An 18592-nucleotide genomic window follows, 5' to 3' on the forward strand; every position below is an offset into this window, starting at 1 on the left:
ACATTATTGCTTAAATCGAACCATAAAATTGAGTTAATAAAAGCATTAAATCTGTTTTTAGGGAGTAGGGGCAGCAGGGAGAGGCCCCTTTGTCTAAAAAATGTCTTATCAGAGCTTTAATAAAAGGGGATAGAGGTGCTAAACTTGTGAGAACCCTTTAAAAATAGAATTATTAAACTATTCTCCTCTTAGGCAAATTTTCAGGGAGAATGACGAAAGATAGTTTTTTAACTTCTTTTGACTATACTCTGACTAAATGCCTGCAAATACTACTTTGATATTCAACAGGGTCATCTTTCAGCCAGCTTTAATCACTAGGAACAGAGCTCAAGCCTTGAGAAGAATTAAAAAGAATGCTATGCACAGAAGACCACTGAAAATGCACAATTACATATGTCCTGTATACATATAAATAAATATTCACTTACAACAATTTTTTAAAAATACAATTTATAACAATTTAACTTGACAAACTGTATAAAATCTATTTGAAATTATAACAGTCAGTATGAGGAAAGAGGGAAGCTCAATCTTATTTTCTTGGGACCATAAACTGCTACAATTTTTCTCCAGAGCACTGAGACAAGCACAAGAAAAGTACTTATAAAATGTGCATACATTTGGACCTAGCAACTCCACCTCTAGGAATTTAGGCTAAGAAAGCATAAACGCGCACAAAAATATAGCTAGACATCATTTGCTGACAGCTTAGAGCCTGGAGCCTGTTTCAGATTCTGTGTCCCCGTCTCTCTCGGCCCCTCCCCTGCTCACGCTCTGTCTCTCTTTCTCAAAAGTAATAAATATTAAGAAAGGTTTTTTTCCTTAAATTGAGCAAAAAGCAGGATTCCCACATACCGCCTCCACAAATGCACACTCAAACTTCCCCACCATGGCCTTCCTGCACCATTGTGGCACATTTGTTACAATTGATGAACCAATGTGGACACATTGTTACCAGTCAAAGTCCATAGTTACATTAGCTGCTTTAGTTCTTTGTGTTGTACAGTGTTTGGTTTTTAACAAATGTAAAATGACAGATATTCCCCATTACAATATACCAGAATTGTTTCATTGCCCTAAAAACCCTCAATACTCCTACCTAGTCATCTCCCTCCCCTCAAGCACCTGGCAATCACTGATTTATTTTTATGTTTTTACTTTTAAAAATTTTTTTAATTGTCTCCATAGTTTTGCAGTTTTCAGAATGTCATATAGTTGGCATTGTATAATGTATATAGCCTTTTCAGATCGGCTTCTTTCACTTAGTATTACGGATGTAAGGTTTCTTCATGTTTTCTCATGGCTTGATAGTCCATTTCTTTTTAGTGCTAAATAATATTCCATTACCTGAATGTACCACAGTTTATTTTATCTATTCACCTCTTAAAGGACATCTTTGAAGGAGCTAATATTGGTACCCATCTGATGGGGTTATTGTGAAGATTAAAGACTGTGATAAATATTAAACATGACAGACTGCCTGGCATCTGAATGTTATTTTTACAGGGTCAAAATATCTATATTCCAGAATTAAATGGAAACTTTATAAAATACTAGAATATGAGAATTAATTAGTCCCTTTTAAAATTTGTAAGAGGTAGTTTTAAGATATATAAAATTAATACCAGAGCAGCTTGTTATGCCTAGTTTTATTGGTTATTGAATAAGTAAGTTCAGGAAAGGTTCAGTCAATATGGATAAATAGTACATGATGTACCTGTAACTTTGAAGCTCTCAGTTTTTCTCATAAATTGCTCCTGAATTTTGTCGTAAAGAGTCCTTCAGGCAGAGATAAACCAATGAATGATTCAGCATGGCATTTATGTTCTTAAGTTACTGAGATAACCTAGGAAATGTATAGCTGTGGAATCATTTAATCTGCTTTGACACTTTGGGTTTGTATCATGGAATGTAATTTTTGAACTCTCGTTTTAGCTTTTTCTTGGGTTGTAGGATAATTTGAGCATTTGAGAAAACCTGTGGTTCTACAGGAAAACACATAAATACGCAAAATCTGTTACCCAGTTTGAGGGTTTTCATAGATCAATGAAGCTTACTCAGTGGTGTCTGGACAAAAGTTTTTTTAAGACCACAGGTCATAAATTGCAAGTAAGTAGCAGTACCTCCTTTTACACACAAAGAAGAAGCCAACAATTTTCTGTGTTCATCTCCTTTATCTTTGTGTTTTAGTCTTGTGTTTGTGAAGGTCCATTGTCCCACCTAGCAAGTGTGGCAACAAATCCTCGAAGGCTTTTTGCTCAGGCTATGTGTAAATTCACTGGCCTTGGAGCAGATTCTTCCCAAGTAACCAATTTTGTAAACATGGAGGCACTTACCTCCACTTCCTTTACTTTGAGGAACAGTGACTTTTTCTTTCCACGTAGACCAGCCATGATTAAATTTTTGATAAAGATGTGAATGCTTCTAAGATATTCTGGTAGTCTTGAGAAGAACATTGAACAAAGAGAATTAATTCAGGAATTAGTGTTTATAATGTAATTCACTGTCAGCATCATGGGTGTTTTTGTTTTGTTTTGAGATGATTTAAATCTTTTTAGTTCATCCGTATGAAACATAACCAAGTATCCTAGCATGCCTTAATTAAACAGATTCAATGTAGTGATTTTTAGCTGAGGTTTTCCTTGTAAATAAGTGTTAAGTATGTGATTTTTGTGCATAAAGCTATAACATGTCCTGTCTTTTAGTACCTTATAGTCTTACTTTATTGTATGTACTATAAACCTGTTTGTTTTATTGTGCCTACCACTATTTTAATGAATGGAAATGAAGAACTCATCCATATTCCTGGGCACATTCTGGAACAAGATTTTCATATTAACATGTGTTCTTAGGTTTTAATACTTGTAGATATGATGTCCTTTTTTTTCTCTCTCCAGGCAATGCACGATCCACTGAAAACTTGGCAAGATGCACCATACATTTTTATTGTACATGTTGGCATTTCATCCTCAAAGGAATCCTCAAAAGAAACTTCACTTAATAGTCTTTTTACCAGTAAGTACATTTTGTTCCTCTTTACCATTCGTATTATCTAGTTGTGTCATGTGTAATGGGTAGTGTAAAATTGCTTTAAGGGAGGGAATAATTAAGAATGTTTGTTGTGTATCAGACAGTCTTAAGTACTTCGCTTGTACTTCATTTTCCTTCATTTGATCTTCCTATTTTTAGATTTTTTAATTGGTGTTATCTTTTCAGTATTCTGAAAATAGACTTGGCAAAACTTGATTACCAACTCAAAACTTGGAAATTTTTGAATTAATTGAGTTTGGTAATTTTTTAATGTCTCAGTTTTACTTAGTGTTTTTTCTAATCTTACTAACCCAGTTCATGGGTCACCATTCCTTACTTGGAATTTTGTGGTCATTTACTAACTGGTCTTATTTTCTGTAGTTCTTTTTCTTCTTCTTTTTTTTTTTTTTTTTGCTTCTTCCTTCTTTATAGTTTTCTTGCCACCCCTCCTTTCTCAAGTAGAATATTGAATAGGAACAGTGATAATGACCATACTTCTCTTGCTCTTGACTTTAATGGCAATATTAGCACATTTCACAATTACGCTTATTGTAGACTTTTCAAAATATTCTGTGTTTGGTTAAGGATGTTTCTTTTCCTCGTTTACTAAGTGTATTTTTTTCTGCCCTTTTTTTGTTTTTTTTTTTTTAGTATGAGGAATGGTCAGCTTTATCAGCTGTTTTGATTGTGTTGATTTAACTGATCATGTAGATTTCCCCACTTAATCTCTTAATGTAATACATTATATTAAGTGATTTTCTAATGTTAAAGCATTCTTGAATTTCTGAGATGCCAATATTTGGCCTTCACACACACACACACACACACAGAGACACACACACACACAGCTGGCTTCTGTTTTCCAGGATTTTATTTGTAATTTTTGGTCTATGTTCATAGTAGGATTGGCCTATAATTTTCTTTTCTGTTTTCTTTTTTTTTATTAAAATGTTTTATTTATTTTTTGAGAGAGCAAGCAGGAGAAGGGCAGAGAGAGAAAGGAACAGAGGCTCTGAAGCAGGCTTTGCATGGAGAGCACAGGGCCCGATGCAGGGCTCAAACTCACAAACTGTGAGATCATGACCCAGGCTGAAGTCAGACGCTTATCCGACTGAGCCATCCAGGTGCCCCTATAATTTTGTTTTCTCATACTGTCATCTATGGGTTTTAGCATAGAGGTTATGCTAGTCTAATGAGTTGGAGAATGTCCCCTGTATTAAATTCTATGGAGTAGTTTTTGTAAGGGTAGGATTATCCAGTTTTTGAATGTTTTGTAGAACTTATGATAGTGTTTTGGCTGAATGTTCTTTTTTTCCCTTCCTCCATAGAGATTTTAAACAACTGATTAATTTTCTTTAATAATATGTTGTTTTTTTAGTGATTCTATTTTTTCTTGAATCAGTGTCGTTTTTGAGAAATTGTCCATATCTTTCAAGTTTTCAACTGTATTGGCATGAAGTTATTAATAGTATTTCTTTGCAAAAAAATAAGTATCTGTAGCTTTTTTCATTCTTTTTTTTTTTTAAGTTTTTATTTTGAAAGAGAAAGAGTGTGCAAGTGGGGGAGTGGCAGAGAGAGGGAGAGAGAAAGAGTGTCAAGCGTGCTCTGTACTGTCAGCAGAGCCTGATGCAGGGCTCAAACTCAGGAACCATGAGATCATGACCTGAGCCAAAACCAACAGTCAGATGCTCAGCCACCTGAGCCACCTAGGCACCCTCTCTTTTCACTCTTATTATTGTCTTTGTGTCTACTTTTTTAACTTTTTAAATCTTTGTAGAATTGTATTTTACTATACAACAAACCAACAAACTGTTGGTATTTGCTATTTCGTTATTTCTTTTGTTTGACTTAATTTAAAATTTTAGTTTTTTATAGTTTCTTGGGTTGAATGCTTTTAATTCCTAATCCAGAGGTGGCTCTTATGCTCCATAGTTATATGGGGTATAGCATCTAGGTAAGCCAGCAGCTGGCCTGGCACAGTTTCTGGGCCTAAGACATATGTGTATCTTCCTGTATTTCTAGGCCCACAGCTTTCTAGTAAGTTATAATCTAAGGCAGCAGTTGCCAACATTTACTTTCAGCCTTCTTTCTTTGAAAAGAATGGAGGGGCGCCTGGGTGGCTCAGCTGGTTGAGTGTCCAACTTTGGCTCAGGTCATGATCTCGCTGTTCCCAAGTTCGAGCCCAACTGCCGTAGCTTGCTTTTGGGCCCAGAGTCAAACATGACCATAGCTTCAGCCTTATATACTGTTCTAAGTTTTTGTTCAGTTTTGATATTTGGAGGTATTTATCTTGTTTTCGAGCTTATGTCCTCGTTTTGTTTTATTCATCTATTGTTTGGAGCTAGGAGGAAGATACATTGAAGCATGGACTTAACTACACCGTGTGAAATTCCTAGAATTTTCGAAAACAGTGTTACCATCTTTTTTCCCTTCAGTAAATCCTTGATGTTTCCCCATCGCCTGTAAAATGTTTACATTCTGCAGGAAGGCTTATAAAACTCTGCAGCTTGTCCCAGTTTACCTTTTGCTGCTTTCTTTTCAAAACGCTACTATATGGTACTATGTGCAGCCTCAGACTACATGTTCTTTAAATATATATCATGCATTTTCACGCCTGTCCTTGTTCATGTTGTTTCCTCGTCCCAGATGGCCTTTTACTTTGTCCTGGGAAATACACATTCATCCTTTAAGGACTGGCTCAGAGGGATAGTTCTCTATATTGCTTTCCTACTGTCCCTTCTAGCAGAAAACATCTTATGTATCTTTTTATCTCCTGTTTTCTGTAGTGTGTGTCACATAGTAAGTGCTCAATAAATGTTATTTTATGTTGTGGCATAGAGCAAGGGGTAGCCAAATTTTCTTAAAGGGCCAAAGAATAAATGTTCTGTCTACTAGAGCTACCCAACTCTGCCATTGTTGTGTAAATGCAACCTTAGATAATATGTAAGTAACTAGATGTGGCTGTTTTCCAATAAAACTTTTATTTATAAAAAGTGGATAATCGGGGCACCTGGGTGGCACAGTCGGTTAAGTGATCTCGTGGTCCGTGAGTTCGAGCCAGGTCACGATCTCGCGGTCCGTGAGTTCGAGCCCCGCGTCGGGCTCTGGGCTGATGGCTCAGAGCCTGGAGCCTGTTTCCAATTCTGTGTCTCCCTCTCTCTCTGCCCCTCCCCCGTTCATGCTCTGTCTCTCTCTGTCCCAAAAATAAATAAAAAACGTTGAAAAAAAATTAAAAAAAAATAAAATAAAAAGTGGATAACCACATTTGGCTCATGTGCTGTACTTTGCTGACCCCTAGCATGGAGTAAACAAAGGGTGTAGTAAATAATAAATAATTATTTTATTTGTTCTTTTATTAAGTTAAGAAGGTATAGATTTAATAACCAGTCTGCTTAAAATTTTTATGATTTATGAGCCTGGGTGGCTCAGTCAGTTAGACATCTGACTTTAGCTCAGGTCATGATCTTGTGGTCTGTGAGTTCGAGCCCCGCATTGGGCTCTGTGCTGACAGCTCAGAGCCTGGAGCCTGCTTCATACTCTGTGTTTCCCCCTCTCTCTACCTCTCCCCCACTGACACTCTGTCTCTCTCTGCCTCTCAAAAATGAATAAATGTTAAAATTTTTTTTTAAACTTTCATTATTGCTATTGTGGGATGCTCATTTATATGAGTGTTGGACCTAGTTTACTTTTTTTGGTGAGGGGGACCAGGTTTACTTTTAACAATGGTATGTCCTTTTTGCTTGATAAAAACTAGGAAATTTTCATTGACTAGACAGTTATTAGTCTGTCTCTGGATATAGATATCACTTATATCACTATAGTAAAAAACATAGTCATAGTTTTGCTTCAGTAAGGCAAATCTGTCTTTAAATTCTTGTTACTATCATTAAACACTTACTATGTACCTTCTGAAAATGATACATTAATGTCGCAAAGTCACATAAAATTGAAGTAGGTAAAAAAAAATAAAGTAATAGGAAAATCTAGATAAAGATAGATAGAAGACAAAGAGGACAGCAGAATGAAGGAATGAAGTCCTGTACCTTTCAAAGCACATTAGTGATGTGTTACAAGAAAAAGTATATATGAAAGGTGTTTAGGATTTAGAGGAAATGGGTTATAGTTCCAGTGGGCAGCTCACAGAAGGCTTTGTGGAGGAAATACATTCATTCTAGTCTTTAAAGGATGTGTATATGGGAACAGAGGGCTTTTCCACTTAGGATACTGACTGGAGCAGAGAGTGGAGGTTTGTGTGGTACATGGCATGAACCTTGAGAATATAAAACTTCGTGAATTTCAGAGTGCTCTATAAATAATATTCACCAGAATTGAAATCATTAAAAGTAAATAACCCAATGAGATTTTCATTAATTTCATCAATCAAATATTGCACAACGTTTTTGTTTAATTTCTGCATCCTTTACATTAATTCTGAGGACTGTGTTTTGGCAGTGACTGTTGAAGTGAAGGGTCCGTATGAATATCTCACGCTTGAAGAATATCCATTGATGATTGTAAGTGAACTTACATTCTTTAACCTTAACATTACATGAGTTAACCTGAAAGATTGTCCATGTTTTGTGGCAATATTCTTTAAAGAATTTTTCCCGAACAGTTCAGAAAATACTGCTTGTAGTTCTGTACTTCTTACTGGATTGTGACATTCAGAGTGTCCGTGAATTCCTCTGTGCCTTGTCTTCTCATCTGTAGAATGAGGAGATTGATGACTTGTGGAATTTCAGAATTGGAAAGTACCTCACAGATAATTTCACATCTCACATTCTCCCTAGAATCCAAAGCAGGGCACTTCTTACAGCCCTATAGTTTCTGATCCCATTTAAAGTAACTAAATGATGACACTGCCTCATGTGTGTCTGTGTCTATGGGAATATCCTTACTCTATATTCAGATTTCCTTTGTTCATGGTTTTCTTCTTTTCCCTTTCATAGTTTTCCCACTTTGTTATGTTTCATTGCCTTCAGATGTATCATAACCCTGCCATATTTTTTTCCTCTTTAGTGTTATCTTCATTTGTGTAATTTTACATAGTGAGCTGAAAATGCATTTGTAATGCAGAAGAGCGGTTACTCTTATTCATAGGTCCTTAGGTAGTCTCTCAATATGCAAGAGGAGATAATTTTTTTACGTTAATATGGAACTCCAACAAGATAAATTCTTAAAGTAGAGGGTAGAATTTTTTTTTTTTATAGTTTAAGACTGCGTATTGATTCCAGACTGGCTCTTGGCCCTAATTTTCCCTTTTATTTCTTACCCATTTGGATGACAGTTTTTCATGGTGATGTGCATCGTATATGTCCTATTTGGTGTTCTGTGGCTGGCATGGTCTGCCTGCTATTGGAGAGATCTCCTGAGAATTCAGTTTTGGATTGGTGCTGTCATCTTCTTGGGAATGCTTGAGAAAGCTGTCTTCTATGCAGAATTTCAGAATATTCGATACAAAGGAGAATCAGGTGTGTAACCAAAAAATGTTCACCAGTTTGTGAATGATTGGCAGGTAAGACATGTGACAGTTTAACTCAGATCAGCAGTCATTAATGGTTTTAACTTCTCAGTTACTTAATTACTAGAATAACTTAAGCATAATCATTATGATCGTGACTCTTGTTTTTAGCCTTATAACTTATGGGTTCAGTGATTTAAGAGTGATGGTACCAAAATATACAAGTTACAACAGTAGTGGCCATTTTGGGTAAGATTATTACCATCATTGAATCTCAATTGCCTTGATTTTTAAGGCACCATTATTGTGTGCATCTGAAAAAGAAATAATTACTGCCAATTTAATAGTAAGATAACCATTGATTGTAGGACATACTTTGATTTCAAAGATGTTAAAATCCAAGAACTGGTAAAATACAGTAATATCAGGAAAATAGGAGGGTGCGTAGGTTTACTAAAGTGAACAGGTAGTGATAGAAATTGTTTTGTACCAAAGTTTTTTATGATAGTTTTGGTTCTTTCTCTTCAGACATTTAAGTTTTAATGATTATTGTCGTAAGATTACTAATTAGAGTTTCCCCTGTCTTTGAAAGGGCGTGAAAATAGTAGATGTGAAAATGATTTGAAAACTGTGTATTTTGTACTTTTCACTGTATATATTCAATGTGTTTATATATTTTCAATGTGTGTTCTTCAGTTTTTAAAAATGGGGGAAAGTTCCTAAGCGTTCTAAACTGTCAGGTAGGTGAGATGTTCTCCTGAGGTTTTAGTGAAGTGGGGTTGGGGAGGGAAGGTGATTTGAGCACACCCAGATTGCTGTTCACATGAACAAGGTAAGTAAAATCAGCTTGTGTACTTGTAAAAATTGCAAGAGAGGTATTCTCTTTGAACAGGATAATCCCAATGCTTATTCTGACGACTGTTAGAGATCTAGCTCTATGTTCTGGTTCTAGAGTTGCGCCTTTTTCCAAACCTAGATTATAGCACCCTTTCCTGCTTCTTTCTCACAGTTCAGGGTGCTCTGATCCTTGCAGAGCTGCTATCAGCAGTTAAACGCTCACTGGCTCGAACCCTGGTCATCATAGTCAGCCTCGGATATGGCATAGTCAAGTAAGTATTAACTTTTTATATGGAAGAACGTATTAAAATGCTGATTAAATTGAATCAGTATTTCAGGTTCCCATTGTAATTCTGAAAGAATTGATGTAAGAACCGCAGTAAGACAGTTACCTGAAATTTTGTAGATTTATAAAAGCCAGGAAATGTAAAGTGTTTCATTTCACTTCTTAGAACTCAAGGAGCATTTGCAGGAAAATCTGCAATATAATGAATGACAATTAAAACATCAAACTTTTAGAGTGAAATTGCAGTGACTTCTAATCTTCCAAAATATTTTTGCAAATCACAGTTTTTCATGGGAATGTCATTCAGTCTGAAAAAACAGTCTGAAAATAATTTACTTTTTATTCAAAAAATTTTATTGCGTGCCTTCTATATACTAGATAGTGTTTTAGGCCCTGGGGATATAGCAAGTAAACAAAAGACTTGGAGTTTACATTTGTGGAGGGAGGGGACAAAGATAAAAATAAATGAGTAAAATATTTAATATTTATTTCAGTGATAAGTGCTATGGAGCAAATAAAGCAGGGGAAGGGTTTAGAGAGTGCCAAGCAAGAAGTGGAGCTTTCAGCTGTAAATACAGTGGCTGAGGAAGGCTTCACTTAGTGACAATTAAGCAGAGATCTCAAGGTGATGAGGGAACTGTATGTGCACTTAGAAGAAGAGATCCTAAGATATGGTCAGATTCTGTGTATATTTTGAAGGTAGAGCCAATGGAATTTTCTGATGGATCAAATGTGTGATGTGAAAGAGAAGAGGAATCATGGATGATGCCAGCTGTTTAGGTCTGAGCAAGGAATGGTGGAATTGATATTTATGAGTTCAGGAAGACCTTAGATAGAATAAGTTTGGAGCAGAGTGAATATTAGGAGGTGTTAGATGCCCAAAGGGAATAAAGGGGAGAGAGTAGGGTAGAGATATGAATTTGGGAGTCATCAATATATAGATGTTATGTAAAGCCATGAGACTGGGATGTGATCACCAAGGAAGTGAGTGTATATAGAAAAGAGGTCAAAGGATTGAACCTTGAACAATTTTAATTCTTTAGAATTCAGTGAGATGAAATAGAATTAGACCAGAGGAAGTTGAGAAGGACCATTGTGGTGAGAAGCAAACCTGAAGACTGTTTCAAGGAGAGAGTGATTGTATCAAGAGGGTTGAGCAGTCCACTGGGTTTAACTTCATGGGAGGTGTAAGTGACCTTAACAAGACCGTTTTGGTGAAGTGCTAGGATAAAAGCTTGATTGAAGTGAATTCAAGAGAGAAAATAGAAGCAGAGGAGTTGGAATTAGCCAGGTATAGACAGTTACTTCAAGTAGTCTTGCTTTAAGTGAGATTAAATAAATAAATTTTAATAAAAGAAAATCTTTTTAATGTTTGTTTTTGAGAGACAGACAGAGTATAGGCAGGGGAGGGGCAGAGAGAAAAAGAGACACAGAATCTGAAGCAGGCTCCAGGCTCTTTGCTGTGAGCACAGAGCCCGACATGGGGCTCGAACTCAGGAACCTCGAGATCATGACCTGAGCTGAAGTCGGACGCTTAACCAACTGAGCCACCCAGGCACACCTGAGTTTCAATTCTTTTAATTTATTCATTTAAAGGAGTTTTGCTTTCAGTGGGATAAGGGGAATGGGGTAGGTTTCATTTGTAAAGTTACTTAATTCATTTAATAAATATTGGAGTGCCTCCTATGTTCCAGGAAGTAGATTTCTAAGATATGACAGTAGGGAGAAAAATCCTTGCCCATACAGAACTTTACTAGCATATAACAAAAAAATACAAGCACAAATATCACTTAGGCTTAGGTAGACATGATTTACAGCAGTGCATCTCAAACTTACAGTGCACTAATGAATCACGTGGAGATCTTGTTTAAATGTAGATTCTGATTGGGTGGCATTTTGAATGTCATGGATTCAAGACTTCCTTCAAGAACCTATTTGGAAGACTATATTTTGTTGGATTCTGAGCTTACAACTCTACAGGTTATCTAATGAGTTACAATAGGATATTTGCTTATATTGTTAAAATTTTTAGATTTGAAGATGGTATTGTGGTTATGTTTTTAAAAAGTCCTTATTGATTAAAAAAAAAAAAATACGCTGAAAGATCATATGGGATGATGGGAGGTGGATGAGGCTTGTATGAAGCGGGATTGGCCATGGGTTAGTGGTTTTTGGGACTGGATGATACATATAGAGGGGTTCATTATACTATTGAATGTTTGAAAATTCTCTGTAATAAAAATGACTTTTTTTAAAACTTTAAATGCAGTAACCAGGGCCAGATCTAAAGTTCTGGTATTCACTTTCTTGGTTTAAGACTATCTGTTCTTCCTTTTTTTTTTTTTTTTTTTTCCCCCTCAGATACATCAAGTATGTCTGGCTTATCTCTGCTAACTTGTAGGCCTGTATTAATCAACATGAGTCACTGTTACTTAGCTTATTTTGGAGTTTGTAGCGTTGGTATTCAACTCTTGTCTTTGCTTTCTTCTATTTAGGCCTCGACTTGGAGTCACTCTTCACAAAGTTGTAGTAGCAGGAGCCCTCTATCTTTTGTTCTCTGGAATGGAAGGGGTCCTCAGAGTTACTGGGGTCAGTACTGCTTAATCTGAGTATTTGTGGTCAGTTCATATATATCGTTTTTGTCTTGAAGGGGTGAATTGGAAATGTCTGTGGGCTTTTTCTTCTAAGTCACCTTAGAACTCTGATTTTCAAAATGTATGTATAATGCAAATTTTCTTTTTAATTTATTAGAGCTTTGTAAGTTTAATGTGTGACCAGGAATGAATGCTTTCCCTCCTGTCCCCATATTGCTATTTATTCCTCCTCCCAGACAGGGGCTCTCATTCTTGTGTAAGGGGCAGATATGGTAATCATGTACTTGCTCCATAATCTTTTTTATTGTTTTAAAGTGGCAGTGCTCTTTGCTAACCACCACTTGAGTTTCAAAGGCTTTTCTAAAAATGCAACTAAATGTTTCACATCCTTCTTGAGGATTATAAAATCATGCCCTTTGCCAGGAAGGGAACCAAAGCACTGAGATATAAATGATAAAGACATTTATGTTAGAGGTGGATTAATGTGAAGAAGAACTCGGTCATTCCAGCAGTTACTTATTTAAAAGTTACTCCCAGCATTAACCCATTAGATTCATGGTGGCAAATACTGTAAATTTGACTTTGCCCTCAAGAAAACTGAGCTCTGTAAGTTTTGCAATAAATTGCCCCGTAAAATAAAACTCTTTATGGATGCATATATGTTTTTCATATCACACTGTCCTCTATGTAATTTCCTTCGACTTTCAGCAATTTTAATCTTAACTCTATTTCGTTTTCTTTCTTATGCTGCTGTAGTCTTTTTCTTATCCCTTGGCTCTGATAGGAAACCTGGCCCTCTCATCAGTTGATGCCTGTATTATTTTATGGATATCCTTTCAATAATGTCCTGGTGATTGGGCAATCAGGGTTATATAAATAGCAGCTTATATACATAAATGTGTGAAACAAACAGCATAGTTTTGGGGACAGATAATTTGCCTTACATTTTATTTTGGGGTATGCTCTTATTTGTAGATTTACATTATATTACAATTCTGGAAATTAGTAATTCTTAATATATTAATGCTGCAGTACTTTAAAATATGTGAACGGTCTTTTTAGACATGTAGCCAAAATCACAATGATAGGAGATAGAATGGAATGTCGGCTTGTAACACCAGTTTTTCAGTGTGTCACTTCTTAACATGGATCTTAGCATGCTAGTTTTGTGGTGGTTGCCTCTTATTAGTTAGCAGCATGTTTTATTGTATTGACATTGTAATCAACAGTTTGTGTGAAATGCTTACAGCTGTATATTCAATGTGATCGTTTGTCAGAAGGGAAGAATGGTGTAGGTACAAAGTATTCCTTATTTTCTTTTAGTTTGAATGCAAAATCATTCCAGATGATTATGTAAATGCAGAATCATGTGCTGGTTTCTTCTCTGTGCTCTCTAGACATCTCTTTTTCACCACCTCTTTTTCTTTGTCTGCAGGCCCAGACTGATCTTGCTTCCTTGGCCTTTATCCCCTTGGCTTTCCTAGACACTGCCCTGTGCTGGTGGATATCCTTCTCATTGGCTTGTTTGATGGTGGTCCATTTTCTCCCCTTGGAGATGGGTTTCCATTGATCTTTCTGCAAATGGTTTTTACCGGTTTTGTTGATTACTCTTTACTTTGGGAATAGGGTGTTTTCATTCTAATGAACTGAGAGCTCAGGTAAGCAGTTATTTTGTTTTTAATTTTAAAAATTGCAGTAAGAGTTGGTGACTGTAGACTGAGCACAAGATAAAAGCTTCTGGCTTTTTTAAAAATAAGCATTTCACTTCAATTTTGGGCTTAATGTTATCTCTCTTAGTGTTAGAATCACTGACTGCTCTGGTCCTGCTATTTCTTTCAGTCTCTGGCAATTATTAAATCATTTGAAAATTATGTATGTATTTTGATTCTTAAAATATGATTTTAGGAACTATATGAGGTTGTTTGACTCCTTTTTATTTAAAAGCAAAATTTTTTTTAATGTTTATTTTTGAGAGAGAGAGAGACCGAGCATAAACTGGGAGGGGCAGAGAGAGAGGGAGGGAGACACAGAATCTGCAACAGGCTCCAGGCTCTGAGCTGTCAGCACAGAGCCGATGAGGGGCTCAAAACCCACGAGCTGCAAGGTTGTGACCTGAGCCGAAGTTGGATGCTTAACCAACTGAGCCACCCAGGCGCCCCCAGGTTGTTTGACTCTCTTAAAATTCTAAGTAGGTTTAGCATATTTTAACCCATACAGGATAACAGGATAAGTGTTTTAATCCTCTAATTTAAAAGTAGACTTGGGGGGGCGCCTGGGTGGCGCAGTCGGTTAAGCGTCCGACTTCAGCCAGGTCACGATCTCACGGTCCGTGAGTTTGAGCCCCGCGTCGGGCTCTGGGCTGATGGCTCAGAGCCTGGAGCCTGTTTCCGATTCTGTGTCTCCCTCTCTCTCTGCCCCTCCCCCGTTCATGCTCTGTCTCTCTCTGTCCCAAAAATAAAAAATAAACGTTGAAAAAAAAAATTCTTTAAAAAAAAAAAAAAGTAGACTTGGGATTGTTTGAAGACTTCCGTTCTTTGAGATAAATATTGATTCATTTACAGGAGAAGTCAACCAGCAGATAACAAACAAGCTTCTATTTGAATAATCTTTTCTTGCTTTTCAAGAGTAAACATTTGTTTATTAGGGACTTGACCTATTATTCGGGTGTTTGGACTTTTGTCTTTTGGGGATTTTTAGAAATTTATTTTGGTTTTTGTGTTATTTGGTCCTATATATAATTGGTGTGATATTATAGTCTTGATGGACTGTGACTGTTATAAAAGGCTGAATGTACATAAAGTTGTAATTTTGTGAATTTGGGGGGGATTGTCCTATATCAAAAATGTTTGAAATTGAAGTATCCTGGGCCCAAAAGGCCGAAGCTTTTCTAGGTCAGTATCTTTCAAGGGTGCTTTGTGAACCTCTACCACGCATATTGAGAGATGTGGGGAGAGGGACTGGACCATACAAGAAGATGACCCGGTAATTAGGTAGCAGCCAAGGCTCTGTTAAAGGGCAGAAGTGAGCTCCGACACACTTGCTTTCATATCTGCCCCTCATTCTGAAAGTTGAACATCAGAGCAGGTAATCGTCTATATTGGTCATTAGTTCTCCTCTATCTTTGTGCAGCAACTTGTACTTGAGAATAATGTCTTGAAAATGGAGGATTGTTGCTTTTAGAGCCTAACTGCCTGGGATTCTCAGCCAGTTTGTAATTGTATGGTCCTTTTCATTCAGGATAACTCAGGCAACTGATGGCAGGTTCCTTAACATGGCACAAGGGGACTGAGTATAAACTGTGGGAGGTTATGGGCATGAATGTGTGACTCTAGACTGGATTAGCTAGGACAATGAGAACAGAGCCACTACTTTAAAAGAGGAAAGAGGATGCTAACTCCCGTTTTTTGCCTGTTAACTCATTTTTATTTCATTTTCTTCCTTTTGTCTTTCATTTGGTTCTTCTTCCTTGTTTTTCTGGAAAGCTTCTTCCTATCTTTATTTCTCCTTTATGTTTTTCCTCTTATTTTTTCTTCTCTTTTGCATTCTCATTTTCTCTGGGTTTTGTGTTCTCTTTAAGTCTCATTGAAAATGAAGACTTTCTTATTAATCATGGTGAGGCTTGGGGTATTTGTGAGGTTGAGAGTGAGAGCTGTTAGGCCTGGTGTCCATAACTCTGTCAGTTTGACCCCAGATTCTCAAAGAAATGTAAGAATTAGTTTACTAGTTTATTGTTTTTTCTGAATGTTGATTTCCTTGACCTGCAAACACATATTTATTAGCCTGACTCAAACAATGAAGCTGTTAAAACTTCGGAGGAACATTGTAAAACTCTCTTTGTACCGACATTTTACCAACACACTTATCTTGGCAGTGGCAGGTAAGTTGGAGACTTGCTCCCTGCTGTTTAAATGCAGTTCTTTTAGAACAGAGATTCTTAACCTGAGAGTCCATAGGTAGGCTCTCTAAAATTACATAAAAAGTTTTGTACATTTCACTTGGGGAAGTTGTCTTTCACTTTTGTCAAATTCTCAAAGGGGTCTGTGGTACAAAAAAAGTTTAGAACCACTTATTTTAATAAGTGAAGAGCAACTACATATAATTTCAACTCTTGGTATATCTCTCTCGTATCTCCATTGTTTTTCTGAGATACTCTTTTTTTTTTTTTTTTTTTTTTTGAGGCAAGTGAGCACTAGTACCATACAGCATTTAAATTTCTTTTAGAAGATGTTAATATTTGCTTATTTGGTTTTACTAAAATAAATATAGAATTGTATTTAGATTTTAGATTAGTGTACATTGCTATTATATTGGCTTTACATATATCACTAAACGTGCATAACATATTCGTTACACATATCCATTAGCATAGACTATAGCCCATGTAGGCTAATTTGCTGGCCTTTTGGCTTTTGTACCAGGAATAAAGAGGTCTGGCCTATAATTGGAACCAACAGTTCTGTTTGTCTTGCAGTCATTTTATCAACCTCTTTTTCCATCCGACCAACCAAAGAAAAATTAGCATTATTATACTAAGGCTAAAGAAAAGGAAAAAAATCATATTATTGATAATGCTGGAAAAAGCCATGTTTCTAATACCTTCTTTTCCAATTCTGAGGATGACTAAAGTAGCCAAATAGTAAACAAAACTATTCTTTACAGAAAGAATTGGCTAGAGTATGAATTGTGGGCCTTGCTTACAGCAGTTGTAAGTAAATTTGTATTGAATAAATGTATTAAAATAACAGAGAAAATGATTGTGATGTATTGGGAGTTAGGGATGTGTGGGATTCCACTTAACTAGACTCAGAGAATGTAATTAGGGATGTAAACTAATATTCATACTGTGACCAGGTTTTTCATTTCCTGTTAGCATCTATTGTGTTTATCATCTGGACAACCATGAAGTTCAGGATAGTGACTTGTCAGTCGGTGAGTTATAAACACATGCATTTGTGAATAGTGTACTGTTCTATACACAGACGATGATGTTGATGACAATGGTAAGGTTCATACCTTTTAGGAAATTAGGGTTAGGTTTCCACTCTTGAGGGTTAGAATCCTTCCCTCCTCCTAAGTATTCTATATTAACACTGTGCTTAGTATGATAGATTTGTTTTATGGGTTTTTTGGGTAGACGTTAGGAGAAAGGACTGACTATATATCCCAATAGTGAGAGAGAACGTTATAAATGATCGTCATAGTTTGTCATAACCCAATCTTTCCTTAACTAAAAAGTTTCAATAAGAAATCCAGAGTCCAAAACATTAAGTACATGTGAATAACACTACTCACTAGAAGCCCTGTACTTAAGATTTGAGCAGAGACTGGCAAAACATTTCTTTGGAAGCCAGAGCAAAGCTGGTAAAAATAAATAAAATGAAAACTATAAAAAATAACATAACGTTACTTTCTCTTACCTTGTATAAAAGTCCTTCCCTAAAGATTCTCAGAGCTATAGGAAACATAGTGTAAGCACCAAAGTATGGTGCCTTTTCTTTAGCAATAAACACTACCAGGGAAGAAACCGTGTTCATTTATTTTTTATTCCCTGTACTTAGCACAGTGCCTAGCACATAGCAGGGCCTTAGTTTGTATAAGTTGAACGAATAAATAAATGATTCTTGTTCTCTGCTAAGGACTTTGTGAAATGAGTTAAGATTATGTATAAAAATGTGCTTCTCCCCCTTTTGGTAGGATTGGCGGGAGCTGTGGGTGGATGATGCCATCTGGCGGTTGCTGTTCTCCATGATCCTATTTGTCATCATGGTTCTCTGGCGACCATCTGCAAACAACCAGAGGTTCTTGGACACTTCTTATTTACATTGCTAACCATTGAATGGTGATGTCATCAGTTAGGGGTAGTTCAGTGGGTGACAGTGTCCAGGCCATGTCATATATTGGAAAGGATATTCACTGGGTCTGGAATCCAGAGAAGTGGGTTCCTGTCCAACTCTCCTATTTGCACTGTGACTTTTGGCATGTTGCCTCTCTTCACTTCTCTGGGCCTTAGTTTCCTCTTCATATAATGTGAGGGAATTGAATCAATTGATACAAGGTGATTTTCGGTTCTGACATGTTCTGGTAATATGTATGTATATGAGTAAAGAAGGGAAGTAGATAGATTGTGACACTTGTAATGAGGGTCTCATCTGTCTAGTGTTGGGAAAGAAAGAACAATTTTTATGATCAGTAGACCAGCTTACTTTGTAACAATAGGGTAAAATGAAAACTTATGTGACAGACTTGGGAATTAAAAGTCTGTATGTGAATTTGCTTTGTTCAGCTATTGGCAAATCTCAGTTATTTAGAAACTGGCTATCTTTATTTGGCGAATATCTATATCTTTGGTACGCTACCCCCCCACCCCCATTTATGTTTAGATGG

At 36.5% G+C, this 18592-nt stretch overlaps 1 protein-coding gene across 2 annotated transcripts in view; it reads left to right on the forward strand.

The window, feature by feature from the left end:
- The window catches only part of TMEM87A (transmembrane protein 87A), a 40338-nt gene that overhangs the window by 12090 nt on the left and 9656 nt on the right, over positions 1 to 18592 (forward strand). The window contains exons 7-15 of one of the 2 annotated variants that reach the window (XM_047861229.1): positions 2898 to 3015; positions 7483 to 7544; positions 8318 to 8501; positions 9501 to 9600; positions 12110 to 12203; positions 12965 to 13036; positions 15977 to 16085; positions 17079 to 17137; positions 17903 to 18006. In XM_047861229.1, the coding sequence (XP_047717185.1) occupies positions 2898 to 3015; positions 7483 to 7544; positions 8318 to 8501; positions 9501 to 9600; positions 12110 to 12203; positions 12965 to 13036; positions 15977 to 16085; positions 17079 to 17137; positions 17903 to 18006 (902 nt within the window). Of the gene's footprint in view, positions 1 to 2897; positions 3016 to 7482; positions 7545 to 8317; positions 8502 to 9500; positions 9601 to 12109; positions 12204 to 12964; positions 13037 to 13643; positions 13713 to 15976; positions 16086 to 17078; positions 17138 to 17902; positions 18007 to 18592 lie in introns of both variants that reach the window. The other variant, XM_047861230.1, reaches the window with a different exon arrangement.

This window comes from Prionailurus viverrinus, chromosome B3, assembly GCF_022837055.1.
Source record: "Prionailurus viverrinus isolate Anna chromosome B3, UM_Priviv_1.0, whole genome shotgun sequence".
NCBI lineage: Eukaryota > Metazoa > Chordata > Mammalia > Carnivora > Felidae > Prionailurus > Prionailurus viverrinus.